We start from the raw sequence: 15,126 nt of genomic DNA on the forward strand, positions 1-15,126 counted from the left end.
TATTACAGTAATTCAATGTGAGTGGTGAAGATCACCTCCAGCAACAGGGGTTGTCTCAACTATCACTGCTTTGCTATGATTCTCCCCTGCTGCTCCCTGGCCGTATATTTCAGCAAATCTGCCTGTTCTGCTCCCCATACTGTCTCTTGTCAATCCTCTCTCACCCACCCCCCACCTCAGGTCTACATCCCAGTTCTACATATAAGTAAGTAAATACATCTTTTTAAAAAATGGAATAATGGGGCCTCCCTGGTGGCGCAGGCGGTTGAGCACTGCACTGTGAAGCTGTACGCAGCCTCTGCAGCGTGGGTTCGATCCCGGCCGGCCTGTGAGGGTCCCACAGGGCGAAGCAGACCTCTCCTGTCTCACCCACTACTCTCCTCAGCAGTGTATTTCGTCAATCTACCTGTTCTGCTTCCTGCTGTGTCTCTGGTGAATCCTTTCAACCACCGGTGCCTCTGGCCTGCGCCCCAGCTCTTTTATAAAAATAAATAAATCTTTTTTAAAAATTTTTAAAAAAAAGCAGGTTTGGAGGTAACAGAAAATCAGGATCTAAGTTTTGGACATTTTGAGTTTAAGATGCCTCTGAGAGAGTTAAGTGGAAATGTGAAGTAAGCAATCGATATAGTGTCTAGCGTTCAGAGAAGAGCACTCAACTGGATTTATAAATTAACATATAGATGGTATTTAAAAATTTAACTGCATGGGGGAAGCAAATATTGTTTAAAAATGAACAATGTCGTAGGGCCTCCCCGGTGGCGGTGGCGCAGCGGTTGAGCTCTGGGTTGCGAAGCTGCCTGCAGCCTCTGCAGTGCCGGTTCAATCCCTGGCAGATGGGCGAGGTTCCCACATGGCATGGCGCACAGACCTCTCCTACCACCCACTGCTCCCCTCAGCAGTGTACTTCGGTCCTTCTGTAACAGGGTGGTCCCCAGGAAAGGGGGAGGTTCCCTGCCCCACCCAAGGGAGGGTGGAGCTGAGCAGGAAGAGGAGAAGCTGCAGAAGAGACTGAGGAAGGAAGGAGCAGGATGGAGCCAGGAGACCTGGAGGAGGCGCATGGAGCCTAGAGACACGTGAAGAAACTGCGCTTGTCTTTTGGTCGTGGACTGGGTGACACAGATGTGGGTGAGACCCATGGGGAGGTGACCATGGAAGCTTTTATCTTGATTTTGATTTTGCTCTTTTCCTTCCGGGTTTGTCTGGTTGTTTCTGACCCTTTTCTAAGGGTCCCCACTGGAAGATGCCTTAGACTTGTGGCAGGCTTTGGGGCCTTGCTCTGGGCTAATCCCATTTGGATGGACTTTTACCCACGAGGGGACGGGTAACTTTGGGTGCTTCATTTAGAAACTGGACTCTGCCTTACCTGTATTGTTTCCTAGTTTTATTAAAGTTCCTAACCCCTTAAAGTCTCCTATGTTTTCTGTTGATGCGGCGGATGGCAGAACCCATTTAGAATAGGCAGGTTTGCGGGGTTTGGGCTGACCCTCTCCCTGTCCTATAACACTTCTGCCTGTTCTGCTCCCTGCTCTGGCTCTGGTGAATTCTCTCACCCTCCCGCACTTGTGATTGTGCCCAGTGCTTGTATAAACAAATAAATAAATAAATCTTTAAAAAAAAAATGAACATTGTAAAAAAAAATTAATTAAAAAACGAATAGAAAAAAATAAAAAATTAACTGCAGATCACCAAAGGAGTATACAGAGAGAAGTGTTAGGGTGAGGTTATTTAACAGTAGTTTCGGGAAAATGCACAGGCCACAGAGCTCAACCAGAATTGGTGAAATAAGTTCCAAGCAAAAGTAGTGTTAGACACTTCACTGCAAAGGCGGTAGTATAGTAAGACATGTACAGATCATTTCGCTCTGCTGAAACAAAAATGTAGCCAGCAGGTATTCAAAGATGCATTGTGGGCTTTCACGAGGGTTAGCCAGAGCCGGGAAGGTGAGTGTTCTAAGGGCAGTTTCGGGGTTAACAAGGGACAGAAATAGTTTCCTACACATGCACAAAACCAACCAATCTGTGCTACCATAGGACGAAGGTCATAATGCTTGTGCAGCAGACATTTCATGTGGCAGATGAAAAGAGAGCATTGTCTTGGGCTGAGCAGCAGCGCAGCATATACAGGGAGGCCCCTTTTCTCTGAGAGCAAGAGCACTTGAGCTCTTTAAAAAAAAATTCTTTTTCTCACATCCTTATTAATTTTTGTACAGTATTTGACTTCAGGGTACTTGAGCTCTTATGTGGGGCAGGCTTGCGGGAGGTGAGAAGGTGAATTCCGGCCTGGCAGTCGTTCTGAGCAGCTGACTTTCACGCAGACTCCAGCAAAGGGGCGAAAGGGCTTGGCTGGAAGACCAACCATGGAGTCACTTAGGGACTCTGTTAAAGTTCTTAAGTAGTCGCTCGGGCCTAAAAAACTCTGAGCTCCTCGAGCTGCCGGCAGGGCTGAACGTAGCTCTGTGCAAGATCCTTTCTTGCCACATCCTCCCTTAGTGGAGTGAGGCCTGACAGTGAAGGTCGAAGGAGGCGCAGGGCGGGGAGAAGGGTCCACTCAAAAGGGCACCTTTCGGGTCTGGGCGCGGGGAGCTCCATCCCTCCCCTTATTTCCCTCTCGCGAGGTAGCCCCGCCCAGCTGCAGCTCCCTCCCGGGCAAACATTTGGGTTGGGTAAACTGGCCCACTCTACAAAGCCGGCAGAGCGTCGCCGTGGCAACGCCCGCCGAATGCTTGCGCGCCAAAATGCGTGGGTGGACTCAGAGCGGAAGACCCGCCCCCACGCCGGAGTCACGGGTTGCGGGGAATGGGGCGGGGCCTACGCAAGGATCCAATCACGGCAGGCGCTTTCACGTGACTACCCCCGGCCAATAGGCGGCCACGGCGAAAGCAGCGGGGCAATTCAAACGAACGTGTTTACGGAGGGGACTAGGATTCGGTCTTTTCTCAACTCCGTTTTCGGGCCGCTGCTTCCGGCTCGCCGACTGGCGCAGGGACGGCCGCGGCCGGTGTGTGTGGGCTCCTCGGCTACTAGGGTCGGTGAGTGGTGGGGGAGAAGCAGGGAGGGCTCGAAGCCGGGTGGAAGACGAGGGGCGCGGCTGAACGAGCTGGGGGGGGGAGGGGAAGTCTCTCGCCTCCGCCAGTCCCCTGGGTGTTGCGTTAGGTTTTGTTGAAAACCCCGGAAGCAGGTGGTGGGTGTGGTCCTCGCTGGAAAGTGGGCCCGGAGGGTTTCCTGCGGGCTGGAGGGGAGTTGGGGAACGAAAGATCGTCGTCTTTTTCTTGGCTGGTGTTTTAGAACAAGGAGAGGAGATGGCGGCGGCGTTCTAACAGTTACCTTTCCAACCTGACTTCAAGGGAAGCTCTCTGGCTGCCCATTTTATCATTTCTTTTCATTGTTGGACTCCAGGTCAGGGATTGCATTGGTATCAGAACTCAGCTGGACAAATTGAAAAGACCTGCGGGGTGTGTGTGTGTGTGTGTGTGTGTGTACACTACATAGTTTCATAAGTATACTATTTTTATAATATCTGTGTTTAGATGTGTTCGTACAACTAATGCTATAGTCTTCTGGCTTCTAAAAGGCGAGTTGCAGCATTTTTTTTCTTTTAATGCTAGTAGAATTAGATGGTTGAGAAATCACAAGGACGTTGACAGAAGAAAGGCTGCAGATCAAACATCCCAACTTGCAGACGAATAGGTATTCAGTAGCAATACAGCTGATTCTCGGTAGTGTGCTTACTGTGGCAAATCACGATCCTGCTAGATCTGTACGAGAACAAGCCTGATGATATTCCAGTTATCAGTAATGGACCATATGTTTGAAAGCACTTGCAATGTGTACTTTTACTTACATAAAGCAGGTCAATAAAGGAATGGTTATTCTCATTACTCAGAGGATTCTTTTTGTCTGTATGCCACTACCAGATTCCAAGCACAATTCCTTCGCATTTGAGAAAACACTGTATTTGCAGATGGTCCAAAGGATATCTGGAAAAAGAGTGAAAGGGAGGTGTAGAGGAAAAATGGAAAGTTTAAAGGGGGGTGGGGAGGGACATTCAGGAGCAGCATTTTCTCTTTTGTGCAGTGGCTTCATTTGGTGTACTTGGTCGATTGGCAATTTTGCTGGATAAGTTAGATCTGTGGATTTCTTGTGTACATATTTTCATAAATACTACTTATATCTGTATTTAGTTGTATTTAGACATAGAACTGATGCTTTAGCTTTCTGGGTTCTGAAAGGCTAGTTGCAGCATGTTTTTCTTTAAATGATAGTAAAATTAGAAATTATGACCAGTTCATTTCTTTTTCTTAGAAATGGAGGCTGAAGATTTAGGTGGCAGAGAATTGACAATTGATTCCATAATGAACAAAGTGAGAGATATTAAAAATAAATTTAAAAATGAAGACCTTACTGATGAACTAAGCTTGAGTAAAGTCTCTGCTGATACAACAGGTGAGTTCCCTTTGAAGTGCACTTTTAGGCATAAAAGGAATAAAATGTTAAACATTATGTGTTCACATATGTAAATTTCTCAGTATTGATCTTGTTTGATCGGCTTAAAAATGAGTTTGAAGTATATGGAGATAATGTTGGATTACTCAATGGTAATGGGAAAGGCTTACATTTTCTTTGCATATATAGTATGCTAGAATAAAATTATTCCACTACAGCATAAAATTCTCTTAGGCTACATAGAGTTTTTAAAAGTATTAATTTTTCTGATTTTTTCTCTTTCCTTTTAAATAATGTAGTTTAGGGAGTAAAATATACCCTCACAAAAGATATATAAGCAATAAGTTCCTCATATTTACATGAATTGTTAAGCTTTTTAAAAAATATTTTAAAGAGTTAATGTACATTCATGCTGGGAATATAAATGATCGTAATTTGAAGTAAAAGTGCAATTTGGCACTCATTTTATTTTTCTTCTGCTTTACATTTTGTTCCTCTTGTTTAGATAACTCGGGAACTGTTAACCAAATTATGATGATGGCAAACAACCCAGAAGACTGGTTAAATTTGTTGCTCAAACTAGAGAAAAACAGTGTTCCCCTAAATGATGCCCTTTTAAATAAATTGATCGGTCGTTACAGTCAAGCAATTGAAGCACTTCCTCCAGATAAATATGGCCAAAATGAGAGTTTTGCTCGAATTCAAGTGAGATTTGCTGAATTAAAAGCGTAAGTATTAGTATCTTAACTTCATCTAACTATGTTAACTTCATCTAACTAGTATCTTAATTTCATCTAATATGTTAATTACATTACATAAAGTAAAATGAAAACGTGTCAGGATTATTTACAACAACTAGTGCGTTTTTTTTTTTTCTTAAATTTTTTTTTTCCTTAAGAAATTTTTTTTTAATTTTTAAAAATTTTTTTTTAGTTGTAACATCTAAATTTTATTTTTATATTCCCTATACAATTGCAACCCCCTTATTTTGACCCCAATCCCTCCTTTCCCCGCCCCCCATTCCCCATAGTGTTGTCTCTGGTTCATAGTTGTTTGTTGATTTTGATTTTTTCTTTCTTATAGTTATTCTTTTTCCTGGTCCCTTATTTAGGTTTTCTAGATTCCTTCTATGAGTGAGACCATCCGGTATTTTTCTTTTTCTTTCTGGCTTATTTCGCTGAGCATGATCCCTTCTAGCTCCATCCATGTTGCTGCAAATGGCATGTGTTTATCTTTTTTGAATGCTGAGTAATATTCCATGGTGTATATGTACCACATCTTCTTGATCCAGTCATCTGTTTTTGGGCATTTGGGTTGTTTCCAAAGCTTAGCTATTGTAAATAGTGCTGCTATAAACATAGGGGTGCGGGTGCTCTTTGGAATTGATGTTTCTGTGTCCTTTGGGTAAATACCTAGGAGTGGAATTGCTGGATCATATGGGAGCTTTATCTTTAGTAGGTTGAGGAATCTCCACTCAGCTTTCCATAGTGGTTGGACCAGTTTGCACTCCTACCAGCAGTGCAGGAGAGTTCCTTTTTCTCCACATCCTCGCCAACATTTGTTGTTGCTAGTTTTCTTAATATATGCCTTTCTCACTGATGTGAGATGGTATCTCATTGTAGTTTTGATTTGCATTTCCCTGATTGCAAGTGATGTTGAACATTTTTTCATATGCCTGTTGGCCATTTGTATTTCCTCTTTGGAGAAGTTTCTAGCTCTTCCAGTCCATTTTTTGACTGGATTATTTTCTTTGTTTTTGTTGAGTCTCATCAGCTCTTTGTAGATTTTTGTGATCAGTCCTTTATCATTAGTGTTGTGTGCAAAAATGTTCTCCCAGTCGGTGGGGTTTCTCTTTTGTTTTTGTTATTGTCTCTTTTGCTGTGCAGAAGCTCTTTAATTTGATGTAGTCCCAGCTGTTTATCTTTGCCTTCACTATCACTGCTTTGGGTGATGTGTCTGTAAAGATGTCTTTGAGGTGCATGTCATTTAGTGTTTTGCCTATATTTCCTTCTATATATTCTATGGTTTCAAGTCTTATGTCTAGTTCTTTAATCCATTTTGAGTTGGTTTTTGTGCATGGTGTGAGGTAGTAGTCAAGTTTCATTCTTTTGCATGTAGTGACCCAGTTTTCCCAACATATTCTTTGCTCCTTTGTCAAAGATTAGTTGACCATAAATCTGTGGGTTTATTTCTGGGTTTTCTATTCAGTTCCATTGGTCCTTGTGTCTGTTCTGGTTCCAATACCATGCAGTTTTGATTATTATGGCTTTGTAGTATTGTTTGAATTCTGGGAGAGTGATGCCTCCATTCCCTTCTTTTTTTTCAGGAGGGTTTTGGCTATTCAGGGGTTTTGGTGGCTCCATATGAATTTCATCAATATTTTTTCTATTTATTTGAAGAATGACATTGAAATTTTAATTGGAATAGCGTTGAATCTGTAGATTGCTTTTGGTAGGATGGCCATTTTGATAATGTTAATTCTTCTGATCCATGAGCAGGGGATGCCTTTCCATTTCTATGTGTCGTCTTTATTTCTTTTAATAGTGTTTTATAGTTTTCTTTGTATAGGTCCTTTACTTCTTTTGTTAGGTTTATTCCCAAGTATTTGATTTTTTTTGTTTCAATAGTAAAAGGAATGGTTTTCTTGATTTCTTCTTCAGATTTATTGTTTGTGTATAGGAAAGCTACTGATTTTTGTGTGTTGATTTTGTATCCTGCCACTTTACTAATCTGATTGATTAGTTTAATTAGTTTTTCTGTGGAATTTTTTGGGTTCTCTATGTATATTATCATATCGTCCGCAAATAGTGATAGTTTGACTTCTTCCTTGCCTATTTGGATTCCTTGTATGTCTTTCTCTTGTCTTATTGCTCTGGCTAGGACTTTCCAGTATTATGTTGAAAAGCAGTGGTGAGAGTGGACATCCTTGTCTTGTTCGATCTTAATGGGAATGCTTTCAGCTTTTCACCATTGAGAATGATATTGGCTATGGGCTTGTCATAGATGGCCTTTATGATGTTGAGGTATGTTCCTTGTGTCCCGAGAATTTCAAGGGCCTTTATCATAAATGGGTGTTGTACTTTGTCGAATGCTTTCTCAACATCTATGGATATTATCATATGGTTTTTATATTTCTTTTTGTTGATGTGTTGGATAACGTTGATTGATTTTTGGATGTTGAACCATCATTGTGTCCCTGGAATAAATTCTACTTGGTCGTGGTAAATTATCTTATGGATGCATTGTTGGATTCTGTTGGCAAGGATTTTGCATCAGTGTTCATTAGGGAGATTGGCCTGTAATTTTTTTTTGTGTGTGTGTGTGCCGTCTTTGAACAACTAGTGCGTTTTGACCTAATACTTTTGTTTATAGTTACTAGGTGAATAATGGTAGACTCTCTTTACTAGGCACATTATTGCCATAAAAGTTACATATTCTGAGTCTTCCTGAATAGAAGATGATTTGAGAAAACAATTTACTAGCATTTAATTTTACACTAAAAGAAAAACCCCTATCTTTTGGAAAATACAAAACTTAGGTCATTGTGTCTTTTTTCCTTAAAATTTGACTCTGAAATCTCTATTACAGTATTCAAGAACCAGATGATGCACGTGACTACTTTCAGATGGCCAGGGCAAACTGCAAGAAATTTGCTTTTGTGCATGTATCTTTTGCACAGTTTGAACTATCACAAGGTAATCTGAAAAATTCAAGTCCAAATTTTAAGTAAAAGGTAACTTCCTGATGTAAGTCACATATGTAAACCACATATATGAAAGTAGAAATATGAAGCAATTGACATGAAAGCTGATTGTATGGGAATATGAGGGAAGAATGCCACCTAAATATAAATGCAGGGAATATTTATTCTAACTTCCAATTGTGGAGAGTAATCCAGGAAAATAAAAATGAACGTGGTGTTTGTGTTGTTAGATTCCAGAAACATCTGAAGGACTGTGGCTTTTTCACTGAGAGTTGTGGAATAAAGGCTATGAGATATTTAAACTAGACTTTTTTTTTTTACTTATTTTTAATTAATTTATTTTTTACATCGTTCATTTTTAAACAATGTTTGCTTCCCCCCACCCCCCACAGGTGTAGTCCCCACAGAATTTCCTTCACCAATGCACCCATGCACCATCACCACAGTCCCCTGTGTTCCTCCCTCCCTCTGATCCCTTTCCCTCCTCCTCCCCTGCAGGATGTCTCTGGTTTATAACTATCTTAAACTAGACTTTTTAGATAAGCTTTTTATGTTATGGCTTCATAGCATCAAAATACACAACAGAACATAGCTATAGTATTGTTAGGTCTTTTTTAATTAAAAAAAAAAACTATACTGCTGCAGAAGTTTTTATTACTTGTTCACTTAGTTCTTTATAATCTGGACTTTTTAGATGGAACCAGGACAGTTTCTCTTTAGCAAGAAATATGTATAATGTTCAGTACATGAAATGCCACTATTCTGAATATTAACCGCTATTGAATGTTTATATTTGTAAAGTTTGCAAACTGTTAGAAGCTAGAGACCATCTCTTAACTTGTCCCTAAGTGCCAATTTGCACAGGTTTGTGGTTCTTATAACTGTGCATAGTCAATAAATTCTACAGTAAATATATTGGGCAAGTTTACAGTTGTAAGAAAATTGCTAATTTTTCTGTAATCTCTTATTTTCATTTGTAGTCAAAAATGTAACTAAAGTTGTCCGTTATTTTGAAATTTTGGGGTGGTGTAGCTAAGTCTGATAGCCAGAAATTAAACTCCCATTACTTTTCATTAACATGAATCCTTGAGATAGACAGTTCTTTAGCAAAAGATATCAACCTTTTCTTACTAACTTCTGTTCTAAATGATAATTATAGATTAATGCTATTACTATTGTAACATGTAGGGCTTAGTTTTTTCTTTTTCCCACATTCTCTTAGGTTTCTGTTTTAGTGGACCTTTGCTGTCTGCACTTTATAACTGCTTTGTTACATTTCTTCTCTTCTGAAAATGGACAATGGTGAATAAACTAATGCATAATGACATTAATTACCTGTTACACAAATAACTATTTAACATCAGTTATCAGAGATGAGAGAATATGTGCTTATGAAATAAAGTACATGAGCCTTAGAATAATTATTTTTGCCTAAACCTTTTTAATTTTTCCCTAGGTACTGATAAATATGTATATGGAGAGTAAAGACTACTTAAAATGATGTTTTTATATTGTTAGGTAATTTCAAAAAAAGTAAACAGCTTCTTCATAAAGCTGTAGAATGTGGGTCAGCGCCACGAGAAATGCTGGAAATTGCCATTCGAAATTTAAACCTTCAGAAAAAGCAGCTGCTTTCAGAGGAGGAAAAAAGTTTATCTGGTAAATGTATTGATGTGTGTTAATACTTTTCTGTGGTAAATTGTCCTGCAAAAATGGATTCAGGATGTATTACAGAAAAACACTTATGTAGGATGATTAAATTCTAAGGTTAATTTTTAGATGTACAGGAGATAAGATTTTTTTATTGAAAGATATATTTATTTATGCATACAACAACTGGGGTACAGGCCAGAGGTGTGGGAAGTGAGAGGATTCACCAGAGATGGAATGGGGAACATAACAGGCAGATTGACTGAAATACGCTGCTGAGGGGAGCAGCAGGTGAGTCAGGAGAGGTCTGCTGCGCGCTGTGGGTGTAGCTCCCTGGCCGGGTTTCAAACCCATGCTCCACTGGCTGCGGACAGCCTCATAGGTTGCGTCTTAACCCCTTGCACCACCAGAGAGGCCCAGGAGGTAAGATTTTAGAAGCAGAAAGGTCTTCAGTGTACCCTGTGAGAATTTTTTTTCCTAATCAAGCTCATTGGTAACACAAAACATGTAAACACAACTTCATGTAAGCAAGAGAATGGCTTTGCCTTTAGAGATAAGGAATGTGCTTTGAGTCAGGAAACAGTTACAGAATTATAAAAATTATGAAATATAGTTAAAGAATTACCTTCATGACTTCTTAATGTCTATATATCTTATTTGATGTCAGATATTTGCTATGAATTAACTTTTTAAATGTTCTTATTTGTAAGATTAGATTTTGTATATTCTTTTTATCTTTATAAATTTAATTACAGTTTCAAAATTTTTACAGCATTTACAGTATTAACTGGCCAAGAATCACTCCCCAATTCATTTGGACATTTACAAAATAGAAACATCAATTGTGATTCTAGAGCACAGACTACTAAAGGCAGGTTTTTATACGGGTAAGGAAATAATCCATTTTTTAATGCTTATCATACATATCTATTATTAATACATTATATATGTTTCCTCGTTATCGCTATAATATGTTTAGTAGTTAAAGAAAACACGTGTCAATATTCTTTTGAAAATTGGGGGTATTTTCTTTCTGTTTAGAGAGAACATGCCTCCACAAGATTCAGAGATAGTTCATCGAAATCCCTTAAAACAAACAAGCAAACGGGTAAGTTATCTTTATTTATTTTGATTAAAATGATAGTAGTGAGGTCTATGTTCATTTCCTACTTGGTTACATAATCTTTCAAAACATTTTTAGTCATGTCCATTTGGAAGAGTCCCAGTTAACCTTCTAAGTAGCCCGGATTATCATGGGAAGACAGAGGGTTCAGTTGTACCAACTTTTACAAAAAGGTATGTTTGGGTTTTAATTTTACAATTTGTTTTCCATACGTGAAGACTAAAATTCTTTAACTGTGAAATAATAATCATGGTCTCTAAATGCTATCAGGGATAAAGGAATGAGTGGGAGATAATGACTTTATTTTGCTTTTTCACTCATTAAAAAATTCATTAAAGGGGGCCTCCCTGGTGGCACAGGGGGTTGAGCACAGCATTGTGGGGCTATCTGCAGCCTTTGCAGCACAAGTTCGATCCTTGGCTGGCCAAAAGCAACCCATGTGGTGCTGCAGACCTCTCCTGTCTCGCCCACTGCTCCCCTCAGCTGTGTATTTCAGTTGGTCTGCCTGTTCTGTTTCCCGCTCTGTCTCTGGTGAATCCTTTCATCCCCCTGCACCTCTGGCCTGTGCCCCAGCTCTTATATGCATAAATGAATGAATCCTTCATTAAAGGAACTATTAAAAAATTAGGAAACATAGAGGAAAAAATATTAAGTCAACACATAACTTAAAACACTATGCAGACATTCCTATTCTGTAAACTTTTGATGTTTGAACATGTCTCATTTATGAGTAGCCTCACTAGCGAAAATCTCTTCTAATGTGTATGGAAATCTTCTATACTAAGGATGGAAGGAAGTCTGAGAATAGATTTTTTTTCTCACTTATTTCAAGGAGAGAGCACTATCTGAATGATACTTAATTCTTTAGAGCTCAGAACATCAAAAATAGGGCAGGTAGAGAGAGATGAAATACTGTTCATGAATCCAGTGTTTTCTCCTTCCTTCAAATTGGATATTTATTTCCTAAAATTGGGAACCTAACAGCTCTTCAGAACATATTTATTGGAAAAGAGTCTTTAGATTCCAGAAAATCATTTTATTATTATTATTTTTTAAAGATTTATTTATTCATTTATTTATATAAGCACTGGGTACAATCAGAAGCACGGGAGGGTGAGAGATTTCACCAGAGCCAGAGCGGGGAACAGAACAAGGAAGTACACTGCTGAGGGGAGCAGCGGGCGGCAGGAGAGGTCTGCGTGCCATGTGGGGCCCTCGCCCGGTGGCCTGGGATTGAACTGGCGCTGCAGAGGCTACGGGCAGCTTCGCAACCCAGTGCTTAACCACTGTGCCACCGGGGAAGCCCCCAGAAAATCATTTTAAAAGTAAACTTTGAAGATACAACTGACTATTTTTAGTTGGTGTTTTTAACCCTAAATATATACTATACTTAAGACTTGATTAAATATTGATGTTGAAAGTAGATTTGGTTAATACACAAAATCTTGTAACTATTATCTTGTCATCTTCATTGAAATACCTAGCTATAGAGTGATGATTTTCTCCCACTCCAGAAAAATAAAAACATAAAACTCAGCCATTTTTATTTTTGTGTTATGACTGATTATATGGTAGGCACTGCGGAGGTCCACAGAAGGGGCTTATCCTTAAGCTCTTTGCTATCTGAAGTTTTACCTATACACTGCTCTTCTTTCCTGCATTTATACCTTAACTCCTGTCATTACTAATTACATAAGAAAGTAGGCAATTACCATTCATCTCTTAACTTTTGTCATTGCCTGGCACCTTAATCACATTTGTACTAGAATCGGTTTTTGTTTTTGTTTTTTTAATTATATTTATTAAGGTAACTATACATTTTAGGGGTATAGGTTCATACCCCTTCAAATGTAAGGTATACCTTGACTACTACCAATACCCTGATAATCCTCTATGATAGTCCATTGTGCCCTGTCCCCTCATTCTGTTTTCCCTTCACCTGCTGGATGTTTCAGTTCTACAGTTAAATTTCAAGATTTTGGTTTTGTCCATTTGTTTGCATGTGGCTGAAATCATCCAGTATTTGTCTTTTGCTTCTAATTTATTTTGCTTTGCATAATTCCCTCCAGTTCCATTCGTATCATTGCAAATGGCAAGATTTCATTTTTTTTTTTAAATGCAATGTCTTTTTTTTTTTTTTTAAGATTTATTTCTTTATTTATACAAGCACTGGGTACAGTCAGAAGCACAGGAGGGTGAGAGAATTCACCAGAGCCAGAGCGGGGAGCAGAGCAGGCAGAAGGACCGAAGTACACTGCTGAGGGGAGCAGTGGGCGGCAGGAGAGGTCTGCGTGCCATGTGGGACCCTCCTCCGGTGGCCGGGGAGCAGCCGGGGATCGAACCGGCACTGCAGAGGCTGCGGGCAGCTTCGCAACCCAGCGCTCAACCGCTGTGCCACTGGGGAGACCCGATTTCATTTTTTTTTTTTTTTTAATAGCTTAGTCATATTCAATTGTGTACACAGGTCACATCTTTTTAATCTGCTTATCTGTTGTTGGGCATTTAGGTTATTTCCATAACTTGACTATTGTAAAGGATGTTGCAGTGGACATATGAGAGCATGTAGTGTTTTTGTATTCTTTAGATACTTAGGAGTGGAATTGCTGAATCAAATTATAGACTTATTTTTAATGTTTTGAGTGATGTCTATACTGTTTTCCACAGAGGCTGAATTCGTCAAACTTCCCACAAACATCACACTAGGGTTCCTTATTCTCCAGGCCCTCACCAGCACTTGTTTCCGGCCTTTGTGATAAGGGGCATTCTCACAGGTGTGAGGTAGTATCTTGTAGTGGTTTTGATATGCATTTCCCTAGTGATACATGATGATGAGCATTTTTTCATTTGCCTATTAACCATCCGTATATCTTCTTTGGAGAAGTGCCTCTTCAGCTCTTCTGGCCATCTTTTGATTGGATTATTTCCCCCCCCCTCCCTTTTTGTTGAATTCCATGAGTTCTTTTACGATCTTGGATATTAGCTCTTCTTTAGATATATGCTAAAATTTTCTCCCATTTGGTTGGGTGTCTTTTTGTTTTAATAGCATTTTCTTTCACTGAGTAGAAACCAGGTTTATTCTTTTTCTAGTTTTACTATTTTGCAAGTAATTGTCCAATTTTCCCAATATCATTTATTAAATAAACTTTCTTTTTCTATTTTATCTTCTTGACTCCTTTATTTTAAATTAACTGTCCATGTAAGTGTGCTTTTGTTTCTGGGTTCTGAATTCTATTCCATTGATCTGTGTCTTTTCTATTCCAATATCATATTGTTGATTACTATTTTTTTGTAGTATAATTCCAAGTCTGGGATTCTAATACATCTGTATTTATTTTTTGTCAGAGTTGCTTTGACTATTCAAAAATAATATATTGAAAAGAAATTAAACATTAAAATCATTTTGTTTTATGGATAATAGACAGACCTCTGGATCAGAATGCCGAGATAGAATTGTGCCTGGATGTAAATCAAGTGTAAATGATTCCAGTGAATTGAGAAATTTAAAGGTATTTCAATTTTTACATCTTTATGTGGAGCAAGGGTTGCTGATCCAGAGTCCATGGATTTTTTTCCTGGGGGAAGGCATCTAAAGTTTGTGTATTTCCAAAAGTGTTCCTGAAGCCCTAGAGATGGAGGACCTCAAATGGGAAGTGGTAGAGAAGTGCTAAATTGTTTCTCAATGATTGTGGTGATAGAGCAAAGACCAACAATTTCTTGGGATTACTATGAAGCAGCAATTACTATGCATGTGCTTAATATATTAGTTGGTCTGGGTAGTAGCCAGGGGAGCCATTCCCCTCCACCCGAGCTTTTCTTTCTTGGTATGTTTAATCATATGATCTGTCAGGGCATCTTAGACAAAAATGAAAGAGTAAATTATGGAGCAGAGGTGACAACTTAGATAATCTCAATGTCCTGACATAGCAGAGCAACTTTTGTTGAACTTCTAAGATAGGACACAGTTTTAGTCCCTGGTATACTGACAGTTTTAGTGACATTACAATATGGATCTTTTAAATTTTATATTCTGTGTAATTCCATTTCATGGTAATTTTTAGAATAATAATTTTCACTAATCTCAACTAAGAGAATAGCACTTAGTTGTTTCAAAAGTTTACTTTCACTTTCTGGATTTAGAATAACAGCTGTCTTAGACCTGTAAAAATTTTAATTTTGGCTAATGCTGTTATTTCTGGTGATAAATACAA

At 39.0% G+C, this 15,126-nt stretch overlaps 1 protein-coding gene across 6 annotated transcripts in view; it reads left to right on the plus strand.

Annotated features, from left to right (window-relative positions):
* Window positions 1-15,126, plus strand: part of TTK (TTK protein kinase) — a 67,594-nt gene that overhangs the window by 26,630 nt on the left and 25,838 nt on the right. For 2 of the 6 annotated variants that reach the window (XM_054698980.1, XM_037520000.2), the window contains exons 1-9: window positions 2,877-3,028; window positions 4,302-4,442; window positions 4,948-5,170; window positions 8,031-8,137; window positions 9,664-9,804; window positions 10,568-10,682; window positions 10,837-10,903; window positions 10,997-11,091; window positions 14,337-14,424. In XM_054698980.1, coding sequence (XP_054554955.1) covers window positions 4,304-4,442; window positions 4,948-5,170; window positions 8,031-8,137; window positions 9,664-9,804; window positions 10,568-10,682; window positions 10,837-10,903; window positions 10,997-11,091; window positions 14,337-14,424 — 975 coding nt within the window. In that variant the 5' untranslated portion in view covers window positions 2,877-3,028; window positions 4,302-4,303. Of the gene's footprint in view, window positions 1-2,876; window positions 3,029-4,301; window positions 4,443-4,947; window positions 5,171-8,030; window positions 8,138-9,663; window positions 9,805-10,567; window positions 10,683-10,836; window positions 10,904-10,996; window positions 11,092-14,336; window positions 14,425-15,126 lie in introns of those variants that run through there. The other 4 variants (XM_054698982.1, XM_054698983.1, XM_054698981.1 and 1 more) reach the window with 3 other exon arrangements.

Source organism: Talpa occidentalis, unplaced genomic scaffold (assembly GCF_014898055.3).
Source record: "Talpa occidentalis isolate TD23 unplaced genomic scaffold, MPIMG_talOcc4v2.1 talOcc4.2, whole genome shotgun sequence".
Classification (NCBI taxonomy): domain Eukaryota; kingdom Metazoa; phylum Chordata; class Mammalia; order Eulipotyphla; family Talpidae; genus Talpa; species Talpa occidentalis.